At 50.4% G+C, this 25,238-nt stretch overlaps 1 protein-coding gene across 1 annotated transcript; it reads left to right on the forward strand.

Annotated features, from left to right (window-relative positions):
* Positions 1-279: 279 nt before the first annotated feature.
* Positions 280-23,427, forward strand: BRCA2 (BRCA2 DNA repair associated). The gene is made up of 16 exons (XM_078864214.1): positions 280-386; positions 1,070-1,148; positions 1,906-2,270; positions 2,703-2,899; positions 5,763-5,950; positions 6,779-6,949; positions 7,771-8,110; positions 11,279-11,434; positions 12,013-12,160; positions 13,362-13,471; positions 14,245-14,452; positions 15,748-15,914; positions 16,883-17,021; positions 17,670-17,941; positions 19,729-19,914; positions 21,414-23,427. The coding sequence occupies exons 4-16, from the start codon at positions 2,747-2,749 to the stop codon at positions 21,972-21,974; spliced, it is 2,799 nt and encodes a 932-aa protein (XP_078720340.1). The 5' UTR covers positions 280-386; positions 1,070-1,148; positions 1,906-2,270; positions 2,703-2,746; the 3' UTR covers positions 21,975-23,427.
* Positions 23,428-25,238: the final 1,811 nt, after the last annotated feature.

Here is a 25,238-nt window from a genome sequence, read left to right on the forward strand (position 1 = left end):
TATTATTATGCTTATTTACCCAGGAAAGCCTGACTTAGTCTTAAGACTTTTCAGGAGGGTCCTTCCAAGTTTTTGCAGTGAGGGGCGATGTTGGTGTGTGTGATCCCCAGTTGTATAATTTGCAGTAAAATTTTCAGCATTGAGATGTTTGGCCAATACCGGTTCCACCGTATGTGTTTTTTTATGCTTGGAATGGCCGATGTGCATATTTTTTATATTCATCCAAGATTTTAACTTAATGTTTGCATAATAATAATGATGATACATCTTGTTGGGCAAAGGAGAGCCACCCTTGAAGCGGCATCTGCTGTCCGAGTCTGACGTGGGGGCGAGCGCGGAGCCTCTGCCGGAGCCTCTGCTGGAGCCGAGCGTCAGCAGCCCAGACGGTGAGCTCCACAGTGCACGTCGCTCATGCCCTTCGCTCTGGCAGACTCCGCAGCGCCATGCAGTGGCTTCACAGCTAACCAGTCGGGTGTCATGGAGAGCGGTAGTTCTCAGCGTGTCTGGACCCGTGGGCTGTCACTCACAACCCCCAATGTTTTTGCGTACTGCCACCGTGCACACTTCTCAAAATTGAAACGACTCTAGATCGTAGTGATGGCTCTGAGGACCGTACGCTGGGAACCATTGCCCTAAACTATGCAGTCCATTACCTTTACATTCCGAGAAGTTAACATTTAAATCAATATGTACTTGTATTTAAATGCGTTTTGATGCTAGGAGTCATGCAGCCGCAAAATCCAACTATAAATGATACATGTATTGTCATATAGAAGTTGTTTTGCTTCATAGGTTCTAGATTTTAAATGTTAATATACGTGTATAAGTTACAGATTGCAGATGTTTATGTACGTGTCATTAATTGTTTGTTATGATGTCACTTGGCACCTTGTAAGGTGACATTGTGTCCTTCTGCCATCCGTGGCTGTCCACACCGTGGATCACATCGCACCGCTTCCCCGGTGCACACAGTGCCGAATGATTTGCTCGTGAATGCTGAAACCCAATTAAACCAATTTTATTGTTGCGTTGCTTGCACTGATTAAAGTGGAACGGCCTTATCTTTCAGGCTTTTATGAGAAGAGGAGACGGCTTCCACATGGTACCGTGTTGCGGCCTTCCGTTTCAAGTCCTTATTACGACCTCAGGTAGGGCTGTCTGCATTATCCACTGTATTGTCTCCTGCGCATTGTAAAGCCATGGGAAATCCTGTTTTCACACGGCCGAATGATAATTGCTGCATAATTATAGAATATGAGCTATAAATCTCCTCTACAGTTTTTTTTATCGAGAATTGTGCTTGTGTGTTTGAGCAATACTGACGATGTAGTTGAGTGTCATCACAATGCAGCGCAGACATTGTTCTACATCTGAGACCCTTATCGATGCCTTTCTCACTTCTCATCTTGATTGCTGGTGCACCTTTCTCTGTTGCTTCCCCAAATCCAATCACCTCCTCAGTGCCACCTCAAGAATTATCTGCTGACAGCAAACTGTTTACCATATAATTTGTTAACTTCTCACGCAGGTTTCTACAGCCAGTGTTATGATTGGTGCTTAATATTTGCGTGACGTCAGGTAATGACCTGTTTTTTTCTGTGAGGTCATGCACCTGTTTAAGAAGCTGGTTCAGGTGGCACAGTTATTCTAACTTCCTGGAATTTATTCTTCTTTCCCTGAAGATACTTAGTGTAATTGCAAACAGAACATAATTTCGAATTGCTACATTTGGTTGATGATTATTCTTTAAATTACTGGCGAGCTCAAACAATGATGGCGCATTAAATGGCTGTACGCGTGACGTTATAATTTTAACAGCGGAGCGTCTGAACGACACGGATGTGCCCACATCATTACACGGCCTGATCCAATGATTTGTTACGTTATCATTTGACGTGCCCCCAGGGAGCAGAAGCAGGCTGCTCCCGCGATCGACACGAGGCAGCAGCGGCAGCAGGGATTGGCCGAGGGCACTGCGAGCCCATCGGGCGCCCCGCACACGCACAGCCACAAGGCCGGAGCCTTCTTGCCGCCCTTCCGCGTCTCCCAGCCCAAGGCTTTGCCGGCAGCGCGGGGCGTGCGCGCTTTATCTGCGGGCATCCACACGCCGCCATCCGGAGGCTGGTTCCCCGGTGTCGCCGGGCGGCCTACCACGTTGAGCGGCGAGCCCGGGGTCGTGGGCGGCGATGACCAGCACGTGGGGGGACGCTGCTCGCCGCTGACGAGCCGTGACGGTGCTGCATCACCGCCGCCGCTCCCGGCCGAGGACGGTTTGTTTGCAACTCGTGGCTACGCGACCACCTTCACGAGCAACACAAATCCCTTGACAAAAATCTCTGCTTTTGCTTGGACGCCACGTACCTGCGTGTCTAATACGGCTGCATCGGACGGCACTTGCTATATTGCTGAATGCAAATAGGGAATTTTTTTATGGCTGCATCTGATTAAGTTTGTATTGATTTAATCTCGAGCAATTGCAGGAAAATGTACATTAGTCTACCAAAATCACACAAGTTATTTACTCACAGGAAAGATGACAAACTAAGAAGCAGTCCTCACGATGCGTGCCGTCCGTTGAGCAGCCTCGTACTCCTTGGGGCCGGGACGCAGCCTTGTGGTAGCAGATGCGCCGTTTGTTGCAGAGATTTGCGGGCCGAACCCTGATGGCTGCACTGGTTTGTTGTTGTGCCCCGGTGGAGCAGGAGTGGGGAGCGCCCAGTGGCTGGCTCGGTTGGAGAGCGCTCGCATGATGCAGGAGCTGCGTGTGAGCCAGAAGCGAGGGCAGGCGGAGCGTGCGCTGCCCGGCGGCCTGCTGGCGGCACGGGGCGCGGCGCCTGCCAGGGTCTCCCTGCGCTCGGCCGTCGGCGGTGGCACGCCGGGGTTACATGGTCACGAGCAGGTGGGGAATCTCGCAGGACGTGGCCGTGGGGACCCCCCCCCTCACCCCCCCCTCACACCCCCCCCGCCACCCCCTCCCTGCCCACTTCCCTGGGGGTGACCACGGGGCCCGCTGCCCACGCGGCCACGAGAGGGAGGATTCCACGACCGTTGTTGAAATAGCTGTCGCCAAGTGAATTACGCTTGAGTCCCTTGCATACTCTTTGGTTATATCGGTAAAGTCACGTAGGTATAAAATAAAATAAATCACGACGTTTCAGGCGCGACACAAGCGTCCATCATCAGGTGGGAAAGCATGATCTGCTGCTGAGGCAGACTGTCCTTGCATAGCAGTGCCACGAGCACGTAACTTTATATACAACTAGCTTTACCCGGCTTTGCCCGGGACTTGGATTCACCTTGACCGGCCGCCTTTGTCTCCCTAGTGGCGATGTTCACACACCACACCAGTTACTCGTTTGAGGCTGAGTCGACCTAGGGGAGGCCCAGGAGCGGTTAAAATAATCGTCACCAGTGGTGGCCGTGAGCGGGAATCGAACTCGGGTCGCTGGGTTCCTAGCGCAGCGCGCTAACCACTACACTACCACTCCAACAACAACCGCCATTTGCCACTAAGTGGCGGTGACGTCACCACGACGCTTGTGCCAGGCCACGTGCACCTTGAGGCCACGTGAAGTGTCGAACGCCCGCTGGCAGAAGGTCACGGGGCAGACCCAGGTGCCACGGGTCGACTGACCGTCATGACCGAGATGACTGGCTGATGCACCACCTGTGCCCCCTACTGTACCAACTTGCTGTGCTTTAGCCACCCGGCGCTCCGCTCGTTGTTGTGAGCGTCGCTCCTCCACCCTCCGTTGTTGTTGGAGGGCAACTGCCTCCAACTGCCCAATAGCGTCCTTCACGAGCCTCCTCCACAGAGGCCAATCTTGACACCGCTGGTACCAGTCATCGGCATGTCCACTCAGCTCCACGTCCTCCTGTACCACATCACTCCATCTCTTCTCTAGCCCGTGCCGCGCCCGTTTAGCCCCCTCGATCCGGCCAAACAAAAACTGTTTAGGCATGCGGTGGCTGGGCATGCGGGCTACATGACCCAGCCAACGCAGCCTTGCCTGCCGGAGGAGCTCACCGATGGGACTTTGCCCAGATCTTTCAAGGATTTGTGAGCTCCTCACACAATCCAGCCTGGTTAAACCCAGGATGGATCGTAGGCAGGCCAGCCTAAATGTTTCCAACCGGCGAAGATGCTCCATTAGGGGGGTCCACGTTTCGCAAGTGTAGAGAAGGGAGGGAATGACCGTGGCTGAGAAGACCTGAAGCTTCGTGCGGAGCGACAGACCAGGTAGCTTCCACACAGCGTTACGCAACCGATGAAAAGATTTTGCCGCTCGACTGATTCGGAGTGAGACCTCTGCTGTTAAACTGGAGCCGGTCATAAGCACACTGCCCAGGTATGGGAAACTCTCCACTCTCTCCACTACTGCTCCATCACCGATTGAGAGTTGTGGGGGTGGAGTGTCCGATGGTACAAAATACCCAGGCAGGTGCTTAGTTTTGGTGGGGCTGATGGTAAGGCCCCACCTCTTAGTGGCACGCTCCAGTCTCAGCAGCAGCGTCTCCAACTCCTCTTCTGAATGAGCAGCTATTACCAAATCATTGGCATACATAACGTGGTTGACCAATAGGGAGCCATCCCTTGATCGCACCCGGGCGTCGATCAGCCTCCCATTATATCTGTACCAAATGGAAATTCCCCCGGTACAGCTATTGAAGGCTTCACTAACTACGTTGTCAAAATAGGTGTTAAATAATGTGGGAGCCAGAGGACATCCCTGTCGCACTCCAAGGTGAACAGGGCCACTGAGGCAGACTCCATCTCTTCAGCAACCCGCGACCACCACCCATCCTTGCAGCGCCTTACGGCTCTCCGAACCTCCCCCCACACACACACACACACATGCGCGTCCATAGGTACACATACACGCGCTTGAGCAGACACACGCAACTTTCAGGGTGCGTACGGCAATAAACGACTGAAATAATAACGCAATGCTCCGCGAAGAACGCCTTAGACCTGCAACACATTTGTATGGCACTTTTGCCCGCGGAGGGTTTGGGGCGGGGGGTGCGTGACATCAGCAGGCACACTGCATTACGCTTCCGCATGCGGGTGACATCACAGATGTGACGTCACAGTTCACTGGCCGTGCAAAATATATGCATTATTGCGCCCCCCCCCCCATGCCCTAAAAAAAACACAAAAGTCTATTTCTATAATTTTTGCATGGTGTACAATCTGGAAAGTACCCACATGGCAAATTTCAAGTTTGTTGCATGTCGGGAAGTACGTTAAATATTTTTAACAGACACACATAATCACAAATTTCCCTTATATATAGATGTAGCTTCACGTTATTTGGTGACATTACAATTTAAATAACGTCTCAAATAATAGACATTTATGGTCATGAAAAAACAAAGAATCTCAACGTTATATACTTTTCTTGTTATGCTTGTTAACCCAGGAAATCCTCACTTTTTCAGGAGGGTTCTGGCAGGATTTTGCAGTCATGGTTATTTTTTTTCTTTGGATCGTGCCACCAGCACACAGTGGGCTAGTAGTATTTTCCAGTTAAAACGCTGGCAGTATTAACCAGGATGGCCTGTTGGATTCAAACCGTGAGCCTCTGCATCAAGCGGTGAATGCGCTACCACTGGGCCATGTCACCGTCCCAAAATTAGTGCGAAATTCACGTTATTACAAGAGAAACCGCCTCCTCCTACTCACATGCATGCCACTTTTCGTAATGGTGAGAGCGCCGCTCGATGATGAGGTGCCGTGTGCGTGCCGTGGGCCCTCCCAGCTGCTGCGCTGCGGGGTCAGCGCCGGCGTGACGGACGTGCGAGCGGACACCGCTGAGGCATTCCGCTTCCGCTGCGAGCAACATTTCAGCTGGAGGGCGGTGTGCGGGGGCTCCGGCTTCCGGCTGGCGGACGGCGGGTTGCTCGTCCCCGACCACGTGGGCACCGCCGGCAAGGAGGAGTTCTACAAGTACGACCCCGTTGGCAAACCGCGACCGCAGCGTGCGTCGGTGACACGCCCCGTAGCCTGCCCGACGTCTCGGAGACATAACAACACACAGGAGGAAAGTGGGAGGGAATGGGGAAGCACCGAGCCAGGGAAGGGGAGAAGAGAATTAACTCTCCCGCTCGCTCACCTACCCAACTCACCCAGTTACCTGTTATTCGACCACTCAGTCACTCAATCATCCGGTCACCTACTCACCCATCCACTCACCCATTCACTCACCCATTAACTCAGCCATTCACTCAGCCACTAACTCATCCACTCACTCACCAACTCATCCACTCACTCACCCACTCTCTCAATCATCACTTACCCATTCAAGCCAGTCACCTACTCACTCACCCAGTCACTAACTCACCCACTCATCCAATCACCAACCCGTTCACTCACAGTGGACGTTAAAGATCCCCTGATGGTGTTTAGACAAGAGTATGTCATTGTGTGCCAGCGTTTCTGTTCAAATTTTCCAAGTAATAAAATCGCCCACAAATTACTCAATTGGGATTACACACAGCAGCAGCAATCATTTTCCCCGGCTGGCAGACTAATGCCCGCTTGCAGGTCAAGTGCTAAATCACCTTGCGCCCACAGAGACAGCTGCCACTGGGGGACGCCCTTTCAAATGTGTTGAGATGTAATGCAAGTTGTTCATCGCGTATGAAGCGCTGTGAGATGCCGCGGTGTGAGGGGCGCTCTGTCAAAAGCAAGCGTCCGCTCCTGTCAGAAATCGGGTGATCGCGCACTGTAGGCTGACGAATGCTCGTTGCTGTGGGGTGGCACGTGCTGCACCAGGGCGCTGTTGGACACGCCGGGCGTGGACCCTGGGCTGGTGGACACTGCGTGGGCCTACAATCATTACCGCTGGCTCGTGTGGAAGCTGGCCGCCATGGAGGCCGCCTTCCCTGCCCACTTTGCTGGTCGTTGCCTCACCCCAGAGGTTGTTTTGCTGCAGCTCAAGTTCAGGTCAGCTCCCAGCTTCCAGCTCCCAGCCTCCATCTCCCAGCTCCCAGCCTCCAGCTCCCAGCTCCCAAGTCCCAGCTCCCAGCCCACACTGCGTCCTCACTGGCCCCATGGGCATTGCACTCAAAGGCACTGGGTCACGGTCAACGGCAAAACCGCCCAGGCGAGGATGACATCACGTGAGGCGTGCAATTCCACAGGTCCTCCCAATGTATTGGGCGGCAGGGTGGCGCAGTGTCAACACTCATGCCTCACAGCAAGAAGGGCCCGAGTTCGAATCAGACTCCTGTCTGGGTGGAGTTTGTACGTTCTTCCTCAGAACTGCATGGGTTTCCTCCATGTTCTCTGGGTTCCTTGCATAGCTAAACAAAACATACGCTAACTGGCACTGGCCAATCACCTGCCCTAGTGCTGAAAAAGAATCTGCAAATGACTCACTTGGGATTACACATAGCAACATCAGCCCTTAATTTGAAAACCTGGAAGGATGCTCCTAAAATAGTTTTTCTTGGGTAAGCAAGAAAAACAATAATTCTAATAAAGGCCCAAGCTTGTCAGAATCAAAATATTTATTAAAAGGGAGGGATCTGATAAGCTATCAAGCTTTTTCACAGATGCCTAGTAGGGATGGGTCAGAACGTTACAACAAGAAATAATACAAAAACACAATAAGAGTGAAAAGTATAGGAAATATATCTAAACTATTTTTGTTTCATCTTGCCAGATAAAGTCCACTGAACTATGAGCTTTTTCAGAAGCAACCTGGTCATCACACATGACACAGTGGACTTCCTTTGATGTGGAGCTGGGTGCTGCGCCCTTAGGTACGACGTGGAGGTGGACGGCAGCAAGAGGTCGGCCATCAGGAAGATAGTGGAGCGCGACGACGTCGCTTCGCGTACGCTTGTGCTGCTTGTCTCGAAGCTCACGGGCGCAGACGTCGCCTCCGGGCCGGGGCCGCCGGGGTCACCCGAGCTGGGTTTAGCGCTCGAGCTCTCGGACGGCTGGTACGCCCTGCCCGTGCTGCTGGATGCACCGCTGGCCGCGCTGACTAGGCAGGGCCGCGTCCGCGTCGGCCACAAGCTGATCGTTCATGGGGCGGAGCTCGTCGGGGCGCAGGAGGCCTGCCCACCTCTGGAGGCGCCCCCCTCGCTCGCGCTCAAGGTGGGAGAGAGTCGCCGCGAGGGAGTCGCCGCGAGAGAGTCGCCGCGAGCCTGAGCCCAATGGCGGCTTCCCCGGGTCCGCTACAGGCCGCATCGTGCCGGCCTCGTCTCGTGCTTTCCCTGCCGTGCACTTTCACTCTCAAGTCACTCACCTCTCTTGATGGTTACAATGCACACAGGCAGGCGGTAATGCCTCCTTCCCACGTCACTCCTTCCCCTTTTTTACATTTTTGTTTTATTAATGTGGGTAAATTTCAAATGACTACATTTACATCTGAGCCGTGAGAGAGTTAATATGAACTGTAAAAGTTGATGTTTTCTTTCAACAATGACTTTGCCCAATTATTTTGACTTAAAGCTTGTTACAGAAGTGTATGTTACATCGTAACAGCCTAAAACCATTATTTTGTTTGTACTGTTTGTTAGCCCGGGAAAGCCTCACTGACAAGGAACATTCACAGAGTGTGATGCTCTCCGATTTCAATCAAAATCTGTCCGTCAACGGTTGTATGGAGGTAGAACAGCACTGGTGACATTACACGTAGCACTCGTGGTACATGCGCTGATTTGTTCAAATATTTTAATTGTGAGGTAATAAGAGTAGAAATTAATATAACAGTGAGAGAAAAACAGACGCAGCTCCTGATGGGTGGCACGTATGATGAGTGTGGCTTCGTCACATCCACGCATGCCCCCTCGACTTCCTGACCGCTTTGTTTGAACGATATTGAACAGGTGTGTGATGTTACTCGGCTCTGTGCTCGGTGCGTCCCAATCCGCATCGTTCACACGTGGATCACATTCTTTATTTTAGTTTATTCTTGTATTTCAACATGAGTCCGGTACAGAGCACGATCTACGACGTGGGGAAGGGGGGCACAGACACTCCGTGGACAGAAGAAGTCCCCAAACTCTGTGCACCTGGGTTTAGAGGAGGGGAGACATTGGGCTCACTTTACAGACACATTCTAATTCTTTCCACATCCGGAAAAAGCAAACGTCCAATGTTTGGATTATTTCCGATTGCCTTCAGTGGAATCTACATTGCATTTTGGTTGTCCTAACCCGCACCTTCGATTCGCACGGTTGACTACGTACGGGGCGAAAGAAGGTCAACATCCATGCATACATTGCAGCCAGTGTTTGCTAGTTTCACAAAGTTAACTGCCAGTCGACCTTTACTTGTTCCCCAGGAGTTGACCTGGAGGAGTAAATTGTTTCCCTCTGCTGGGATGGCTATATTTTGAAAACGTAGCTGATAATTCTCGAATTCTGATGGCGCTGATGCGGTCATCCAGTGGGGAAATTTGGCCTCCAAAAATCTTGATCACGTTCAGAGTGTTGATCGCCATGGTAAAAAGGCGCCACGGTGGCAAGATGTGAACTCCCTCGCCGAGGATGTAGTAGGTCATGGGTTTGATCCCGACCCTGTGACACCTGTTCTGTATATTTGGAGTTTGCGTGTTCTCTCTCTCCCCATGGTGACAGGGATTTTTTCTAGGGCCTTCCGTTTTTTCCCTCCACATTTAGAATCAACATGCGTTTTGAGTATCTGGCTGCTATAAATTTCCACATGATATGCCACTTCATTAAGATCGCTTCTGAAAAAGAGCTAGAAAGCTAAGTGGGTCTTACCTGCTAAAAAATAGTTTAAGTTTAAATAGAAGAAAGAACAGCAGCTAAACAACACGTGGTGTGTGAGGGGATGCGGATGTGGAAGGTTGAGAGGTAATTCCTCTCTTGCCCCTGTATATCAGATCAATTGCTTATGCGGTAAATGCTATATTGGACAGATGGGACGTAACATTAGCGTAAGACTAAAAGAACACCAAAGCAACATTCAATTCTCTCAAACACAACTGTCAGCAGTGGCAGAACATGCTTGCCAACAAGGACACTCAATTGATTTTGATAACGTTGAAGTGTTATGTAAAACTAATAATTTCTGGCCAAGACTAATTAGAGAATCCATCGAAATTGAGAGAAATACAAATAATTTTAACTGCTCTGATAGCTACAGGCTTAGTGCAGCCTGGAAGCGTATTATTAAGTAATACACAATACATATTACAATTCTTTATCGAGGAATCACATACTAATTAACTGATTACTAATCTATTATATAATTACAATACCCCCCACCTCCGCCTCTGATCTCGAAACTTGATGGGGTTCAATGATGACGTCGTCCTGCACTATTTAAGACCGGAAGCAGGTGGATGGCTTCACTATTCTAGCAAATAGTCCTAAGATGCTGGATTTAATTTCCAGCGAAACGTCGTACAACTCAATTTGTAAATGTTGTGAATTCACTCTTCAAACACACCGGTAACTAATTGGCGTTTTGTTAACGTGACACATTTCTTACTGATTTTCACATTTCCTACTGATTGGCCCTGTCGGGTGGTTGGAGGGTTGCGACACATACTTACGCGATCTAACCCAAAAACCTTTATTATGAATAATACTGGTCGCGAAATCCTACGTGTTAAACTAAGGAATTTCCATTGTGGATCGTGACGCCGGCACACACGACGACCTCCTGTTGGCGAACTATGTCAAGCGATATTTAATGGGCACCGTAAAGCAGATGGAGCGTAGCTTTTTACCGTTAATGCACCTGGCAGCATTAACCGGAGGCGGCCCGCCGGAATAGATTGGAGAGCCTCTGCAACAAGCGGCGAATGCGCTACTGCCGGATGGCGGCACCGCCGCCGCATGTGGGATGTTCTAAGCAGGAATCACGCTTTACACAGATAAAGTACAGTCTGTTCTCCTATAACGTGGCAGTGGCGTTCCTGAAGAACACTTCTTTCTGGGAAAATTGCGATATAATAAATAATATAGGGTAAAGTACAGTCCGCGATAACACGTGAGATGCGTACGCAGGCTGAATAAAGACTGAGGTGTGCGTGGGTAGCATCTAGAAGCATCTAGCAGCATCCCGTTTTGTGTGATGCTATGCCCAGGCAGCCATACGACTGCTTATTTATACTCACGCGACGTAGCTCCGTTTACTCGATCGCGTTATGTCCAATTCGCATCTGCATTATAAAAATGTGTTCCCTAATACATTCATCGCGTTATATCCAATTCGCGTTTTGAAAACACGTGGCGTTAATAGAAGAAGGGATTGTATTATTATTATGATTGTGCCCTCTCTGCTCAGATCTGCGCAAACAGCACGAGGCGGGCGAGGTGGGATGTCCGCCTCGGCTTCTATCGCAACCCGGGGCCCTTCCCCCTGGCTGTGTCCTCGCTGCTGGCGCACGGCGGAGCCGTAGGCTGCGTGGACGTGGTGGTTCTGCGCGTCTACCCCCTGCAGGTAATGCTCACCGCCAACCACCCCTGCCCGTAGGCTCGCAGCAGCCAGCGCTGGGCAGCCGAGCAGTAACCACCGCTACTGGGCGCCAGTCACTTGCTCATTGGCAGTCAGTAGCCTCCTTGTCACCGTGGTTACTGTTCCTTTAAGCTTCGCTCGACGATTCCTCCACCCACGTTGAGGACTCTTTCTACCAAACACTGACTGGTTCGTCTCATCCACACTTCGTTCAACCACCACACTGCAGGGCTAAACAACACACTCGCTCACCTATTTACTCACCCCCTCACTCAACCACCCACCTACTTACTCACCCCTTCACTCACCCAACCACTCACCCATTCGCTCACCCACTCCGTCGCTCACCTACTCAAAGACAATAGAACTCGTGTAGCGCAGGGGGAGAACGTGCAAACTCCACACAGAACGGAAACCGAGTCGGGAATCCAACCCAGGGCCCTTGTTGCTGTGAGACGGGAGCCTTCCCACTGTACAGCTGCCCAAGAGCGTCGACAGTTGTGATCAAACAGAAACGTGGTGACGATATCGATGACAAAGTGTTGTCGGTGGTGCTTTTGTAGTGGATGGAGAAGCTGGCGAGTGGGGCCTACGTGTTCCGGAGCGAGCGCGCCGAGGAACGGGAGGCGCGCAGGAGAAGCGACGAGCAGCAGCGAGCGCTGGAGAGCCTCTACGCTCGGCTGGAGAACGACCTGGACGAGCGGCACAAGGGTAGGGCTCTCACAGCCGCACTTGTCATCGCCGCCGCGGCTCCGGGTTGGCCTCTAACAGCGGCTTCACGTCGGGCTTGAGCCGCTCGTGGGTCGGGTCGTGGGTCTAATGGAAGCAGGTCGGGTTGTGGGTCTAATGGAAGCAGGTCGGGTCGTGGGTCTAATTGGAAACAGTTCGGGTCGTGGGTCTAATGGAAGCAGGTCGGGTCGTGGGTCTAATGGAAGCAGGTTGGGTCGTGGGTCTAATGGAAGCAGGTCGGGTCGTGGGTCTCGTGTAAGCAGGTCGGGTTGTGGGTCTCATGTAAGCAGGTCGGGTCATGGGTCTAATGGAAACAGGTCGTGTCGTGGGTCTAATGGAAACAGGTCGGGTCGTGGGTCTAATGGAAGCAGGTCGGGTTGTGGGTCTAATGGAAGCAGGTCGGGTCGTGGGTCTAATTGGAAACAGTTCGGGTCGTGGGTCTAATGGAAGCAGGTCGGGTCGTGGGTCTAATGGAAGCAGGTTGGGTCGTGGGTCTAATGGAAGCAGGTCGGGTCGTGGGTCTAATGGAAACAGGTCGGGTCGTGGGTCTCGTGTAAGCAGGTCGGGTTGTGGGTCTCATGTAAGCAGGTCGGGTCATGGGTCTAATGGAAACAGGTCGTGTCGTGGGTCTAATGGAAACAGGTCGGGTCGTGGGTCTAATGGAAGCAGGTCGGGTTGTGGGTCTAATGGAAACAGGTCAGGTCGTGGGTCTAATGGAAGCAGGTCGGGTCGTGGGTCTAATGGAAACAGGTCGGGTCGTGGGTCTAATGGGAACAGGTCGGGTCGTGGGTCTAATGGAAGCAGGTCGGGTCGCGGGTCTAATGGAAGCAGGTCGGGTTGTGGGTCTAATGGAAGCAGGTCGGGTTATGGGTCTAATGGAAGCAGTTTGGTTCGTCGGTCTATTGGAAGCAGGGCGGGTTGTGGGTCTCATGTAAGCAGGTCGGGTTGTGGGTCTCATGTAAGCAGGTCGGGTCGTGGGTCTCATGTAAGCAGGTCGGGTCGTGGGTCTCATGTCAGCAGGTCGGGTCGTGGGTCTAATGGAAGCAGGTTGGCTCCTGGGTCTAATGGAAGCTGGTCTGGTCGTGGGTCTAATGGAAGTGAGTTTTGAGACTAATTGAGGCTCTCCTGGGTCAATGTGCGGAACAACAATAACACTGATATGACTGTCATTGTTTGAGAAAAGGACGGGACAGAAATAAACCAAGGAAGAGCATGGCGGAGATCCAGGCCCTGCAAGACGGAGCAGAACTTTATGAGGCTATAAGGGACTCAGTGGATCCTTGCTATGTGGAGGTAATGAACGTGTAAAAACCAATTGTTATTAATATCGCAGAGCTACTGAATTTCTGGTGTCTGTGTGTAGTTTGAGCGTCTTGTTGGTCACGAAGAAGCAACAATCTTAGTCCACTCCCCGATTGCATTTCTCTGGAGCAGTAATTATGACGTGAACACGGTATGGCCCGCAGGGATTGCCACCATTCTTTGGAAAATATTCAACTTGTAAATTATGTCTGGTCTTGTGTTTTGTTGGGTGTGTGATAGCTGACGTAGTTTCACTCCAGATTTGTTTATCCCGAGCTCGGAATTCCACTGCCGTTCATTGCCAAGCCTTTTTCTTAGCACTGTCTTCTGTGGCCTGCTCGTGATGAATGCCACCACGTTTTTGGGTTGCGACTATTTACATCTGTCAATGACGAACACACCATGACCACAGGAAAATGTGAATTCTAGTTGCCGTTGGCCAAGCGTTAAAGGGGTCCCCATAGTGTAACGGTCCAAATCCTGTCCATATATGGGGCTCCTAGAGGCATGTGGCGGCAGCGAACATTGATGTCTGTACCGTACTGATGAGTCAAAATGAGGGCTAAACTCGTTCAGTTTTGTCTTTGTTTCATTGCTGCCTGGTGGTCGGCTGCATTTCCCAACCCTTTGAGTTGGTGATCTAGGCGACAAAATGGCCACACAATTCAGTTATTTTGAGCTGGTGCTCTCGATAACGCAGAGAGCTATTTTACGTGCACTGCTGCACACCGCTGTGTGTGTTGTTGAATTAACGTGGGCTGCAGTCGTGCCTGAGTCATGAGCAGGCAAGGACCCTGTACAGCCACCGGCAGGGCCTGGCCGACCAGAAGAGGACCGAGATGCAGGCCGAGCTGCGCAAGGCCCTCTCCTCCGCGGACGGCTCCAGCGGCGGCACTCAGAGGGACGTCTGCGCGCTGTGGAAGCTGCGGGTCGCCAGCTACGGAGACGACCGTGGAAGGTCGCACACGGCAGGTACTAACGCCCGCCTGGTGCGTCCACTTGGGCCCTCGTATGCTCAGCTGGGTCTCGTGATGCAGAATAACGGTGAGCGTCGCCTCAACTTAACGGTATCACAATGCCTGGCCCTCGAAACAAACATGCTTTTGGTCCTGTGGTGAAATTTTTCTCTCACGTAGTATGGCAGATAAGCTCTGGTGAATATGTACGTGTCGTTCTGACATTTGTTTTCACTTAATCCAGATACCAGTGAGGGTTTCGTGATAGTTTCGTCGTTGTCAATGCGTCTACTGTATCAAGTGATATTTTTGATTGGACTTTGTTATTCCTCCCTGCCGAAAAAGTGACTTGGGCTCACCATGTCCAGACCTCGTAGTTTACCAATGCAGTTGGGATCTGTGTGATTGCGCGGAGACAGGGATGAGTGGGCACCCACGCCAGTGACAACGTCTATGTTATATCTAACAATAGACTAATCGTGTCGTCATAGCAACGTTGCGTGAGTGACTGGCGTGGTGGCCACATTACGTGGGGTTGTATTCTTGGTAGCCGATTGGCTGGTGCAGCGCGAGTTATGACGTCGTCCCCAGCGGCTGTTACTGCGCACCGCTTCGGGCTTCTTCCGGAGCTCAATTGAACTCTGCCCGCAGTTGCGCATGGTGAGAGCTTGAGAGGGGAAACGCCGAACCTGCAGCCCAACCTGCAAAACCGTTATTTGTGTAATAAACCTTCTCGAGACGGCTCTTGGAATCAGTCCTTTATTTTCACTTCCACAGTTACACACACTCCCCGTTGCTGACAGGCAACGGGAAGCGGGCAGACAACCAGCTAAGTCGCTCGCGCACGTGGCACCCCGAGCCCCGTACGCGCGTGGCTCCTGCTCTCTTCGTTCCTAGGTCTCCTCCCGACTCCCTCGTCTCTCCCCCTCTTCATCCCTCGGTCACGTGGTACCCCTAAGCCAATCCTCCGTAGTCAGCTTAGCCCGTTCCAGATCATTCCCCGTCAATCCCGGGACCACGCCTCTGATCCGGCTTCCCATTAGCTGAGGCCCAGATTGGCCAAGCCAATGACCCCAGCTAACATGCCGTGATCACGCCGAGGCCATGCTCCCTGGCGCTCCCCTTATTGGCTACAAAGCGGGACCGGCAAGCCGATCGCCACGTGAGCCATACATGGCTCTTATTACATTTGTATCACGTCGACTTAATTTAGTCTACAGGCACAACGTGCATGAAGTGTGTAATGAGTGGCCGAATACGAGCCACCTTGCCAATTGGTTTTGCATTGGGACTGTGTGTGTGACCGCACAGGGAACATACTGAGCATCTGGAGGCCAGTGCCGGAGCTGCACTGCTTGCTCAGGGAGGGGCTGCGCTTCCGCATTCACCACTTGGCCGCGTCGCAGGGCAGAGGGCATCTTGACGCTGGAGACGTGCAGCTTGCATCCTCCAAGAAGACCAAGTACCAGCAAATGCAGGTAGCTAGAGATGACTTTTGAGGCGTGGGGGTGCCACGGTGGCGAGATGTTTACTACCTCACCTGCTTTGCAGGAGGTCGTGGATTCGATCCCGACCCTGATGCCTCCTGTATATTTGGAGTTTGCGGCGTCTCTCTCTCTCTCTCTAACCCAATGGTCGTGTGGATTTTTCTCTGAATCCTCCGGTTTTACCCTCTACATTTAGAAACATGCGTTTAAAGTATTTGCCTTGCTATATATTTCCACGTGATTATCCACTTCTTTGGGCTATCATTTGTGGCCAGGTCGTATTCGAAAAAGAGCTATATAGCTTAGTGGGCCTGACCTGGTAAATAAAAAAAAAGTTAGTATAGTTTTCCCAAACCGTGTGATCATCATCGCATCAAACATAATCCAAGTGCTTAGATTTCTGTCCAGTGCAATCTGTTTGGCTACTTTTGCAGCGCTTAATGCTTGAGAAGCAGTCGGCATTGAACCGGGGCCGTGACACAGGGGTTTGTGGTTCGAATCCGGCGACCACCCTGGTTTTTACTGCGGTTGTAGTAACCATAAAATGCCTTGCCACTATTGTCTGCTTCACTCGCAGTGGGCATTTACTATCCCGTGGTGTCATTCCAACAAGTCTTTTCTCCTGCACCTGCCATTAGCACGGTTGGCTACGTACGGCGCGACGTACGTACCTACAGGTCAAAATCGACTCGCACGTTACTTGATTGGGAAACGGCCATCGTCATCCTCCGCTGGGAGGACCCTCCTCAATGAGAGTATTTGGCCTAGGTGAGGCTTTCCTGAGTAAACGAGTGTAGCGATAAGATTTTGTTTTGTTGGGTGTTTTCTCTGAATGGACGTTCCTTCGTCTTGTGACGTGGGGCCATGACCACAGTTGTTTGGAAAAGAGACAAAGGAAAATAAAAAACTGAGGTGATTTGTAATTTAATGCATTCCATCCTTCCATCGCCGTGGCCCAGGCTTCAGATGCGCTGATAGGCACCATCTACCAGCCAAGGCAGGCTGTGGCCTTCTTCGATTTGTCATTGCCCGACTTCTGGCCCCCATACTCGGAGCTAGACGTTGTCGGCATCGTCATCTCCATACAAAGCTTGGCAGGTACGCGCACACGCACCTCCATGCCCTGTGCGAAGTTTTAAAACACTTTCAAACATTTCTCCAAAAGTATTTATTGAACAAACGATTCAGGTACACGCAGAGGGCATCTAAAAACACATTTTCATTTGTTGTTGCAGTTCTAATGGCATGTAGAGCTTGTTTGTAAGCAAATCATTCTAATGCTTGATTTGGAGCTTTCGTGACTGCAGGAATTACTATTTGGTTCTTTTGGTAAAGTCACGTAGAAAGAAATTGAATTAAATAATAGCATACGATGTTTCGATTGCACCACAAGCAATCATCATCAGGTACAAATTAAAGAGAAAACAAACCTCGTAAACTTAGAAATCTAATGCGATACAACACGGAGAGTCGGCTAACATAACAGTCAACACCCTACTTGGTTGATTATGTTCTTCCAAAGATTGCTAAATTTGAGAGAGAGACAACGGACCGTTAAGCCACTTCGTTGAGCTATCATTTGTGGCCAGGTCTCTTTTTAAAAAGAGCTGCATAGCTCATTGGGCCTTAGCTGGTAAAATATAAAAAGTTTCGTTTAGATTTTGAGTCCGGATGATTACTGTTACTAACAGGCAGCGTTTGGTGTTTGTTGATTCCACCGTTGCTCCTCATGGCCGGCTCCGGCAGGGGGAGGAACTCAGACTGTGGTCCTGGCCGACGAGGGCCGGCGGCTGGCGAACGTGCGCATCTGGGGCGGCCTGGCCGTGGCTGCGGCCGAGGAGCTGGTGCGCCCGCAGGCTATCCTCGCCATCACCAACCTGCAGTGGCGGCCGGCGGGAGCGCCACGCGCTGGCACCGCCACCCCCGTGCTGTTTGCCGGGGAGCTCTCCAGCTTCTCCCTCAACCCCAAGGAGCAGCATCTGCGCCACAGACATTCTGCCCTGAGAGCCGCCGTTCCGGTAAAGCGGCGCGAGGGTGGCGTACCGGCGTGAGGCGTACTCAACTAAACTATAAACTCCATAAGAGATGTTTTTGGGTTAGATCGCGTAAACATAAAAGTGTCGTTAAAGCCACCACCAGCCGACGCAACCAATTAGTAAGGTTTGTCACGTAAACAAAACATGCCATCCCCGGACGCAAGCATATCAGTTGTGTTCATGGCGGAGATTATGGAGACAGAGATTAGGGAGAGAGATTAGCATGAAATGAGCTTCTGGTGCGCATAAGAGTATCGTCACCGCATATGTGCACAACAGCAGTGTTAATGGGAGATTAGCACTATGTTTGGGGGAGAGATTAGGCAGGGAGATTAGGGGGATTAGCAAGTTAATGTCATGTCTATGTGTAACACAAGCTGTGGCGCTGCCAACTGCGCTGTGAGAGGCAAGCGTGTTCACGCAAGAGAACAACCGCAACGGTGGTCACGCTAGTGAGACACAAAGCCCATCACACAGCCAGAACCATCGATAAATCGAGGTTAAGGGAGCAGAGGTGGCCGCGTTAGTGAGACCCCAGCCCGTTAATGCAGAGGCACCTTGATTGCCCATCGCCACATAAATAACCTCTTGTTGTAACAGCTCTCTCGTTGGTTCAGCAGTTACACTGCTGGATTATGTTTTACGCCTGAAGACGACCGCTTGTGTTGCGATCGAAACGTCGTGATATATTTTTTAGTTTTATTTCATTTTTCTACCTACGTGACTTTACCGAAAGAACTACAAAGTATGGATTCCTGCAGTTACGAAAGCTTCAAATCAAGATTAAAACATGCCAATTAGTGACTAGTTCAGCACATCGGTGTGTTGGAGAGTAAACCTCCAACATTTACAATTCTAGTACTGCGACGTTTCGCCAGCAATTACAACCAGTTTCATCAGGTGACATCCAGAGTTGTGGAGAAATTCTAAACGTTTTTTTAAATTTTACCAGCTCTTTATCAGAAGCGAGCTGGCCACAAACGATAGCTCAACGAAGCGGCTTATCATTTAGACATTTATTTCAGCCAAATACTCTAAAAGCACGTTACTTCTAAATGTGGAGGGAAAACCAGATGTCTTGGGAAAAAAGGCACGTGACCACAAAGAGAACATGCAAACTCCAAATATACAGCAGGAGTCGGTGTCGCCATAGAACCCACGACCTCCTGTATACCAGGCGAGGTAGATAACATCTTGCTCCGCTCGGCAGCGGGCGGGTGGCTCGCGAGTCTGACTCCTGCGGGGTAGGTCGGCTCAGCCATTCGTGCCTACTGGGTTGATACAATTATATTGGTCTGTGGGGAATTCGAGTGGTTGTCGTATATGTAAACTCATTCCTGCCATCGGCATGTGGAATTTCCACCACTGCCTCAAGGCTGTAAACAGATGAGCACCGCGTCAATGCTCATTTGAGCAGGAAATCGCTTGGACTTTGATTTACCTATGAGCCAATGGGTGCAATGTAATGGTACCGAATATAGATAACAACAGGTGATTCTGATGCAAATAAAGACGCATCACCTCTCTGCTGAAGTTGCTGCAGTATCCGGAAGTGCCCACACCGTCTAACATCAGAGCGACCAATGTCACTTTATTCGCTGTGTCCTCGCTGTGTCACACGCTGTGTCCTCGCTGTGTCCTCACTGTCACACTGCGTCCGCTCCGTGTCATGCTGTGTCATGCTGTGTCCACACTGCGTTACGCTGCATCCCACGGTGTCCGCTCTGTGTCACGCCGTGTCCACTTTGTGTCACGCCATGTCCATACAGGATGTGAAGAGCTTTGTTCAGGAGGTAGAGGAGAAGCTTCTGGGGCCTGGAGCACAGCTGGAGGAGCCGAGCCCCGGCAGTGGCGGCCGTTTGCAGCGCAGCGGCGGTGGTTTGCAGCGCAGCGGCAGCAGCGCCGCGGCCGCCAGAGCCAGCCCAACCTCCATCAGCCCAGCCTCCATCAACCTGGTAGGTCCTGCGCCCTCTACACGAGTAATAATGTAACAACGAGTTTACCCACGAGAGCCTCGCTGAGGGTTCTACAAAGTTTTTGTTGCAGCAGGGGGGTGATGCTGCTGCTGCATTGTGTAACACCAAACTCGATTCGAAGCTTTTGTGACTGAAGGAATTACTCTTTGGTTCTTTCGGTAAAGTCACGTAGAAAATAAAATCAAATAATAGAGTACGACGTTTGATTACAACACAAGCAACCATCATAAGGTAAGAATGAATGATAAAACACAGACACGGACACAACATAGGCAGACACACATGCAGAGAGAGACGCACACAAAGACACACCGAGCGAGACAGACACCAAGACAAACAGAAGGACAACGAATCTGTGCCGAGGTCTTAAATAGAGAGAGGGGAGGAGGGGCCGGGGCAGAGAGAGGACTGGGGAGGCGGACAGACGAGGGGACCAGCGGACAAACGAGGGGACAAGGAGGGAGCAGTGTGGAATTCCGGACCACAGTGGCCGGAGAAGAGATAATGGTTTAGAGCAAGAAAATCGAAAGTTTGAGAAAGCAAATTTAATAAAATTAAGAAGTGTAATGCATTGCAACACAGAGGGTCGGTTAACACACAGTTAACGCATAGTCTGGTTTATTACCGTTCTTCCAAAGATTGCTAAATTAGAAGTTAAGTGTGGAACAGACAAGAAAGGAGAATCTAGTTTGAACCACCTCTCACAACTCACATTTTACTTCTAATTTAGCAATCTTTGGGAGAACGTTGATCAACTAGGCTATGCGTTAACTGTGTGTTAGCCGACTCTCTGCATTGCATTGCATTACACTTCTTAATTTTACTAAATTTGCTTTCTCAAACTTTCGATTTTCTTGCTCTAAACCATTGTCTCTTCTCCGGCCACTGTGGTCCGGAATTCCACGCTGCTCCCTCCTTGTCCCCTCGTCTGTCCGCTGGTCCCCTCGTCTGTCCACCTCCCCAGTCCTCTCTCTGCCCCGGCCCCTCCCCCCTCTCTCTAGTAAGGCCTCGGCACAGATTTGAGGTCCTTCCGTTTGTCTTGGTGTGTGTCTCTCTCAGATCGTCTTTCTGTGTGCCTCTCTTTGCATGTGTCTGCCGATGTTGTTTCCGTGTCTGTTTTTTATCATTAATTCTTACCTGATGGTTGCTTGTATTGCAATCGAAACGTCGTATTCTATTATTATTTGATTTTATTTTCTACGTGACTTTACCGAAAGAACCAAAGAGTGTAATTTCCAATGTAGTAGTTTGCAGTTCATTTTTCAGCATTGGAATGTTTGGCCAATACCGGTTACATTCTGTGGTTTATTTATGTTTTATCTATGGGAGGACATCAGAAAATCCAGAGGAAACCCACGCAGAACAGGTGGAGAACATACTGCACACAGATAGGAACTCAGGTCCTTCTAGCTGTGAGGCACGAGTGTTACCATTGTGCCACATTGATGAGTCGCGACTGTTTTAATGATCTTGCTCAGGAAAAAAGAAAGAGGAGCCTGAGCTACCTGAACGGAATCCATTCACCTCCGCCCGTGTCTCCCCTCGTCGCGACCTCCACGCCAGTGGCCCGGAGAGCCTTCCGTGCGCCACGCTACGTACGTGGCGACTGTGAAAGCAGCATCGGGCCGTCACACGCCAACCCACATGCCAGTCCACACACCAGCCCACAGGCTAATCCACCCACCATCTTGCATATAAAGCCGCACGCAGCCTCACCAAGGCCTCACACCCCACCTGTCAGCACGCCCACAAACCAGTCCTCTTCTGCGCATTGTGAAGATGAATTCCCAAAAGATTCTGTTGCGGATGAAGATCTCATGATGATCGACACTCAGGCTCTTTTGCATAAACAAACACAAGGCGATGTTTGCGTCCCTTACAAGTCTGCAGTTCAGGAAAACGACGCCTCTTTGGATGCGGCAGCCGGCAGAGAGGAAGCTGCGGCCATTTCGGGCACAAGTGGCGGGCAGCGCGTCCCAGCCCCGAGTGGCGCGACAGTCCCTGGGTCCGTGCCGCCCAATATGGCCCACACGGCGTGAGCAGGCACAGGGTGTCCCCCCCGCGCGGCTGCGTGCGGCCTGTTGGGCCGTGGGGCCTTGGACAAGGTGGGGGGGGGGGGGTGTCACTGTGTGTACCCGAAGTGCGCCGGCCATGGATGAAAGAGACTGATCCCGAGCAAAGCTAGGAATCTTCTGCGCGGTCAATGCAAGCACCGCTCGCTGCTTCCCCATTCTACTGAATCGCAGCGTGCTCACTCACTGTGTGTCATGAGAAAGCAGTCTGCTTGCAGGAAAATCTGAGACAATACAACCTGGCGTAACCTCAATCAAATCAACATTCCGTTTCATTGTTGTTGATAAACTTAGATTTAAGAGATACTGTAATTAAAAAAAGGTTAATACCAGACGTTGGCATTTGGTATTTCATATACATATGCGTGTATTTTTGGCTGAAAGAAAAATGCAACTCGTGGGTTGTGAGTGACATCCGTGTGAAGCTTTGTTAATTAAAGAAAACATCTTGTGAAATGTGGCCTTCAAACATGTGGCCTGAGTTACCGCTGCCCCCTGAGTGTACGGCATTACGAGTGTTACTTTGTTTACAAGGGCGGGCAGGGTGGCGCAGTGGTAACGCTTGTGCCTCAAAGCAAGAAGAGCCCGAGTTTGATTCCTGACTCGGGTGTCTTTCCATGTGGAGTTTGTATGTTCTCTCCCCCTGTTCTGCAAGAGATTTCTGCCAGTTTCCTCCCATAGCTACATCCAAAATGACGTAAAAAATGTACCGGTATTGGCCAAAACATAATGCAACATTTAACCTTTAAAATAATTAATTAATTGGTGTGGCACACAAACTTCATCGCCAAATGTGAACACTTGGCAAGAACTTCCTGAAAAACTCTTGAGACTCTTTCTGGCTTTTCTGAATAAACAAGTTTCATCATAGCAAGGGTGGTGGGTGGGGAGCACCCGAGTGAATGTATGTTGAACTTATTTCCCAAAGTACGTAGCCAATCATGGGCATCGGAGGTGCGAGCGAAGAACAAATTTAACACAAAAAGCAATTATAAAGAAATTAGTTTTCAGTCTGGATTTAAGTGGATAGCTCCAGTGGTTTCCTATCAGAAGAGCGTTCCAGACGGCCGCAGAAGCACATCGAGTGGTGTTAAGGACACCGTTCTCTCTCCGTGTGTACACAGCAGCAGCGACAGCGGAAACTTACGATGTGGGTTACACGCCGAGGCTTACCGCCGTGCCCAGTGCGAGACAGCGATTGACCACTCACTACATATCGCTTGTATAATTGTTTCATGCTTTCAACTGTCAAAGGTCGGTTGGCTACGTACCGTGCGAAAGAAGTTCAACATACATGTTAGAGGCATTATATTACAAACATTAGTCCTCGTTACAGAAACTGTTAGTAGTTTTTCTGCGCTGTTTGAGGTTAGAGTGCCAGTTTTTATTACTCTTGTGTAATAAAGCACTTCAACAACGATCTGTAGTTCGTGTATTTTCTTTTTCTGGTTGGCTGGACAGCTCTGCGTTCTCTTCACATCGACACCGCTCCACTCTCGTTCCGCGCGTTAGATGTTGTCGCTCCGCGCAGTTCGCTCACGCTCCCGCTGGCAGACGACGCGCAAGGAGACAGCCTCTGGCCCGACACGTGGCCGCTGGCGTGCCTGAGGCGCCAGACGTGGACTTTCCTCCAGACTTTACACACTGACCCCGAGCTGCTTCCCCTTATAACCCTTCATCCACGTCACCAAGCCCTGCCTATAGCCACGCCCCCTCACGAACCTTCTGGATGGTTACCCACAAGAACCCTTGAGCTCCGCCCTTGAATTTGGCGCATCCATCTGATTGGCTGATGGCGGAGTCTATCCCACTGACCGGCGACCGCCAGTGAACTCTCGTATTACACTTGTTTACTCAGGGAAGCCCGAGTCGAGACTTTTAAACTTTGGTCCTGCCAAGTTTTTGCAATAACATTTTGCGCGTATTCGACACCTTTCACAATGTCTCAAGGTGCCACAGGTAGTGGGGGACGATGTTTCCATGAGTAAACCCAATTGAGTAATTTGCAGGTAATATTTCAGCAATGGGATATTTGGTCAATACCAATGAAAATGCATGTGCTTTTAGCGATTGGCTTGTGTTGAGGAATGTCCATGGGATGATTAGTCAATTGTGCTCGCTGACACAAGTATAATGGATCACTGGCTGATGTGTTATTGACAAGGGTGTGGGATTGACCTGACTGGGAAGGTGGTGGGGCAAGTTCGAGGTTTTCTGTCTCCCCATAACTCATGTGGACCCTCTTTGGTGACTTGATATCACTTGGGCCTGATGCTCTCTTGCCGCCCAGATTCAAAATAATTCCACCACCACTAGATCCGTGGCAGCCACTTTCATACCACCATCGCCACCACAACTTTCAACATGTCAACTACATCCACTACTCCTACTGGCACATTCCTGCATCATCACCACATCAAACACTACCACCAAATCTATCACTGCTATCATCACTAGTAACCACTAATACAATTATCACCATAAACCAACAGCAACAAAAGTACCAACATCACGTGCACTGGCAGGTGACAGAGAGGCCAATGCCCCTGGTTTAATCCCAGTTGCAAACCAAACTTTAATATTGTTCCATACAAACAGTGTAACACCACCGTGCTCTCTGAAGCACTGTATAACTATTATTTTCTTACTCTTTGGTTCTTTCGGTAAAGTCACGTGCAATTTTTTTTTATAGAATACGACGTATCGATCGCAACACAATCAACCATCAGGTAAGAATGAATGAGAAAAAAAACATGGTACACTGAGAAATATAATGCAATACAACACAGAGTCGGCTAATACAAGTCAACACCCTACCTGGTTGATTACGTTCTTCCAAAGATTGCTAAATTTGAGAGAGAAAGAACACGGACACGGAGACACAGGCAGAGAAAGACGCAGAGAGACACACTTAGACAAACTGAAAGACAACGCCTCTGTGTCGAGGCCTTAAATAGAGAGAGAGGGGGGGGGGGGATTGGGGTAGAGAACAATGAGAGAGTTGTGTGGAATTCCTGCCCATAGCGGCCGGAGGAGAGACAATGGACTTATAAACAAACAAGCGTGGCAAAATTTAGAGAGAGAAATAGGAAGTTTGAGAAAACAAATGTAATGTCACGTAGAAGGGAAATAATAAAATAATAAAAATAAAACATTAAATAATTCTCATGACGTTTCGGCCACAACGCAAGCAGCCGTCCTCAGGTGAAGAACAGGTCTGTCGGAAAGACA

The sequence above is a fragment of the Lampetra fluviatilis genome, chromosome 17 (assembly GCF_964198595.1).
Source record: "Lampetra fluviatilis chromosome 17, kcLamFluv1.1, whole genome shotgun sequence".
Lineage (NCBI taxonomy): Eukaryota > Metazoa > Chordata > Hyperoartia > Petromyzontiformes > Petromyzontidae > Lampetra > Lampetra fluviatilis.

What these genes read in the sequence shown, in the direction of transcription:
- BRCA2 (XM_078864214.1), top strand. Translation starts at nt 2,747, where the DNA reads ATGATGCAGGAGCTGCGTGTGAGCCAGAAGCGAGGGCAGGCGGAGCGT. An exon ending in TGGAAGGTCGCACACGGCAG is followed by an intron (nt 14,453 to 15,747) that starts GTACTAACGCCC and finishes GTGACCGCACAG; the next exon opens with GGAACATACTGAGCATCTGG. An exon ending in CCCTGAGAGCCGCCGTTCCG is followed by an intron (nt 17,942 to 19,728) that starts GTAAAGCGGCGC and finishes ATGTCCATACAG; the next exon opens with GATGTGAAGAGCTTTGTTCA.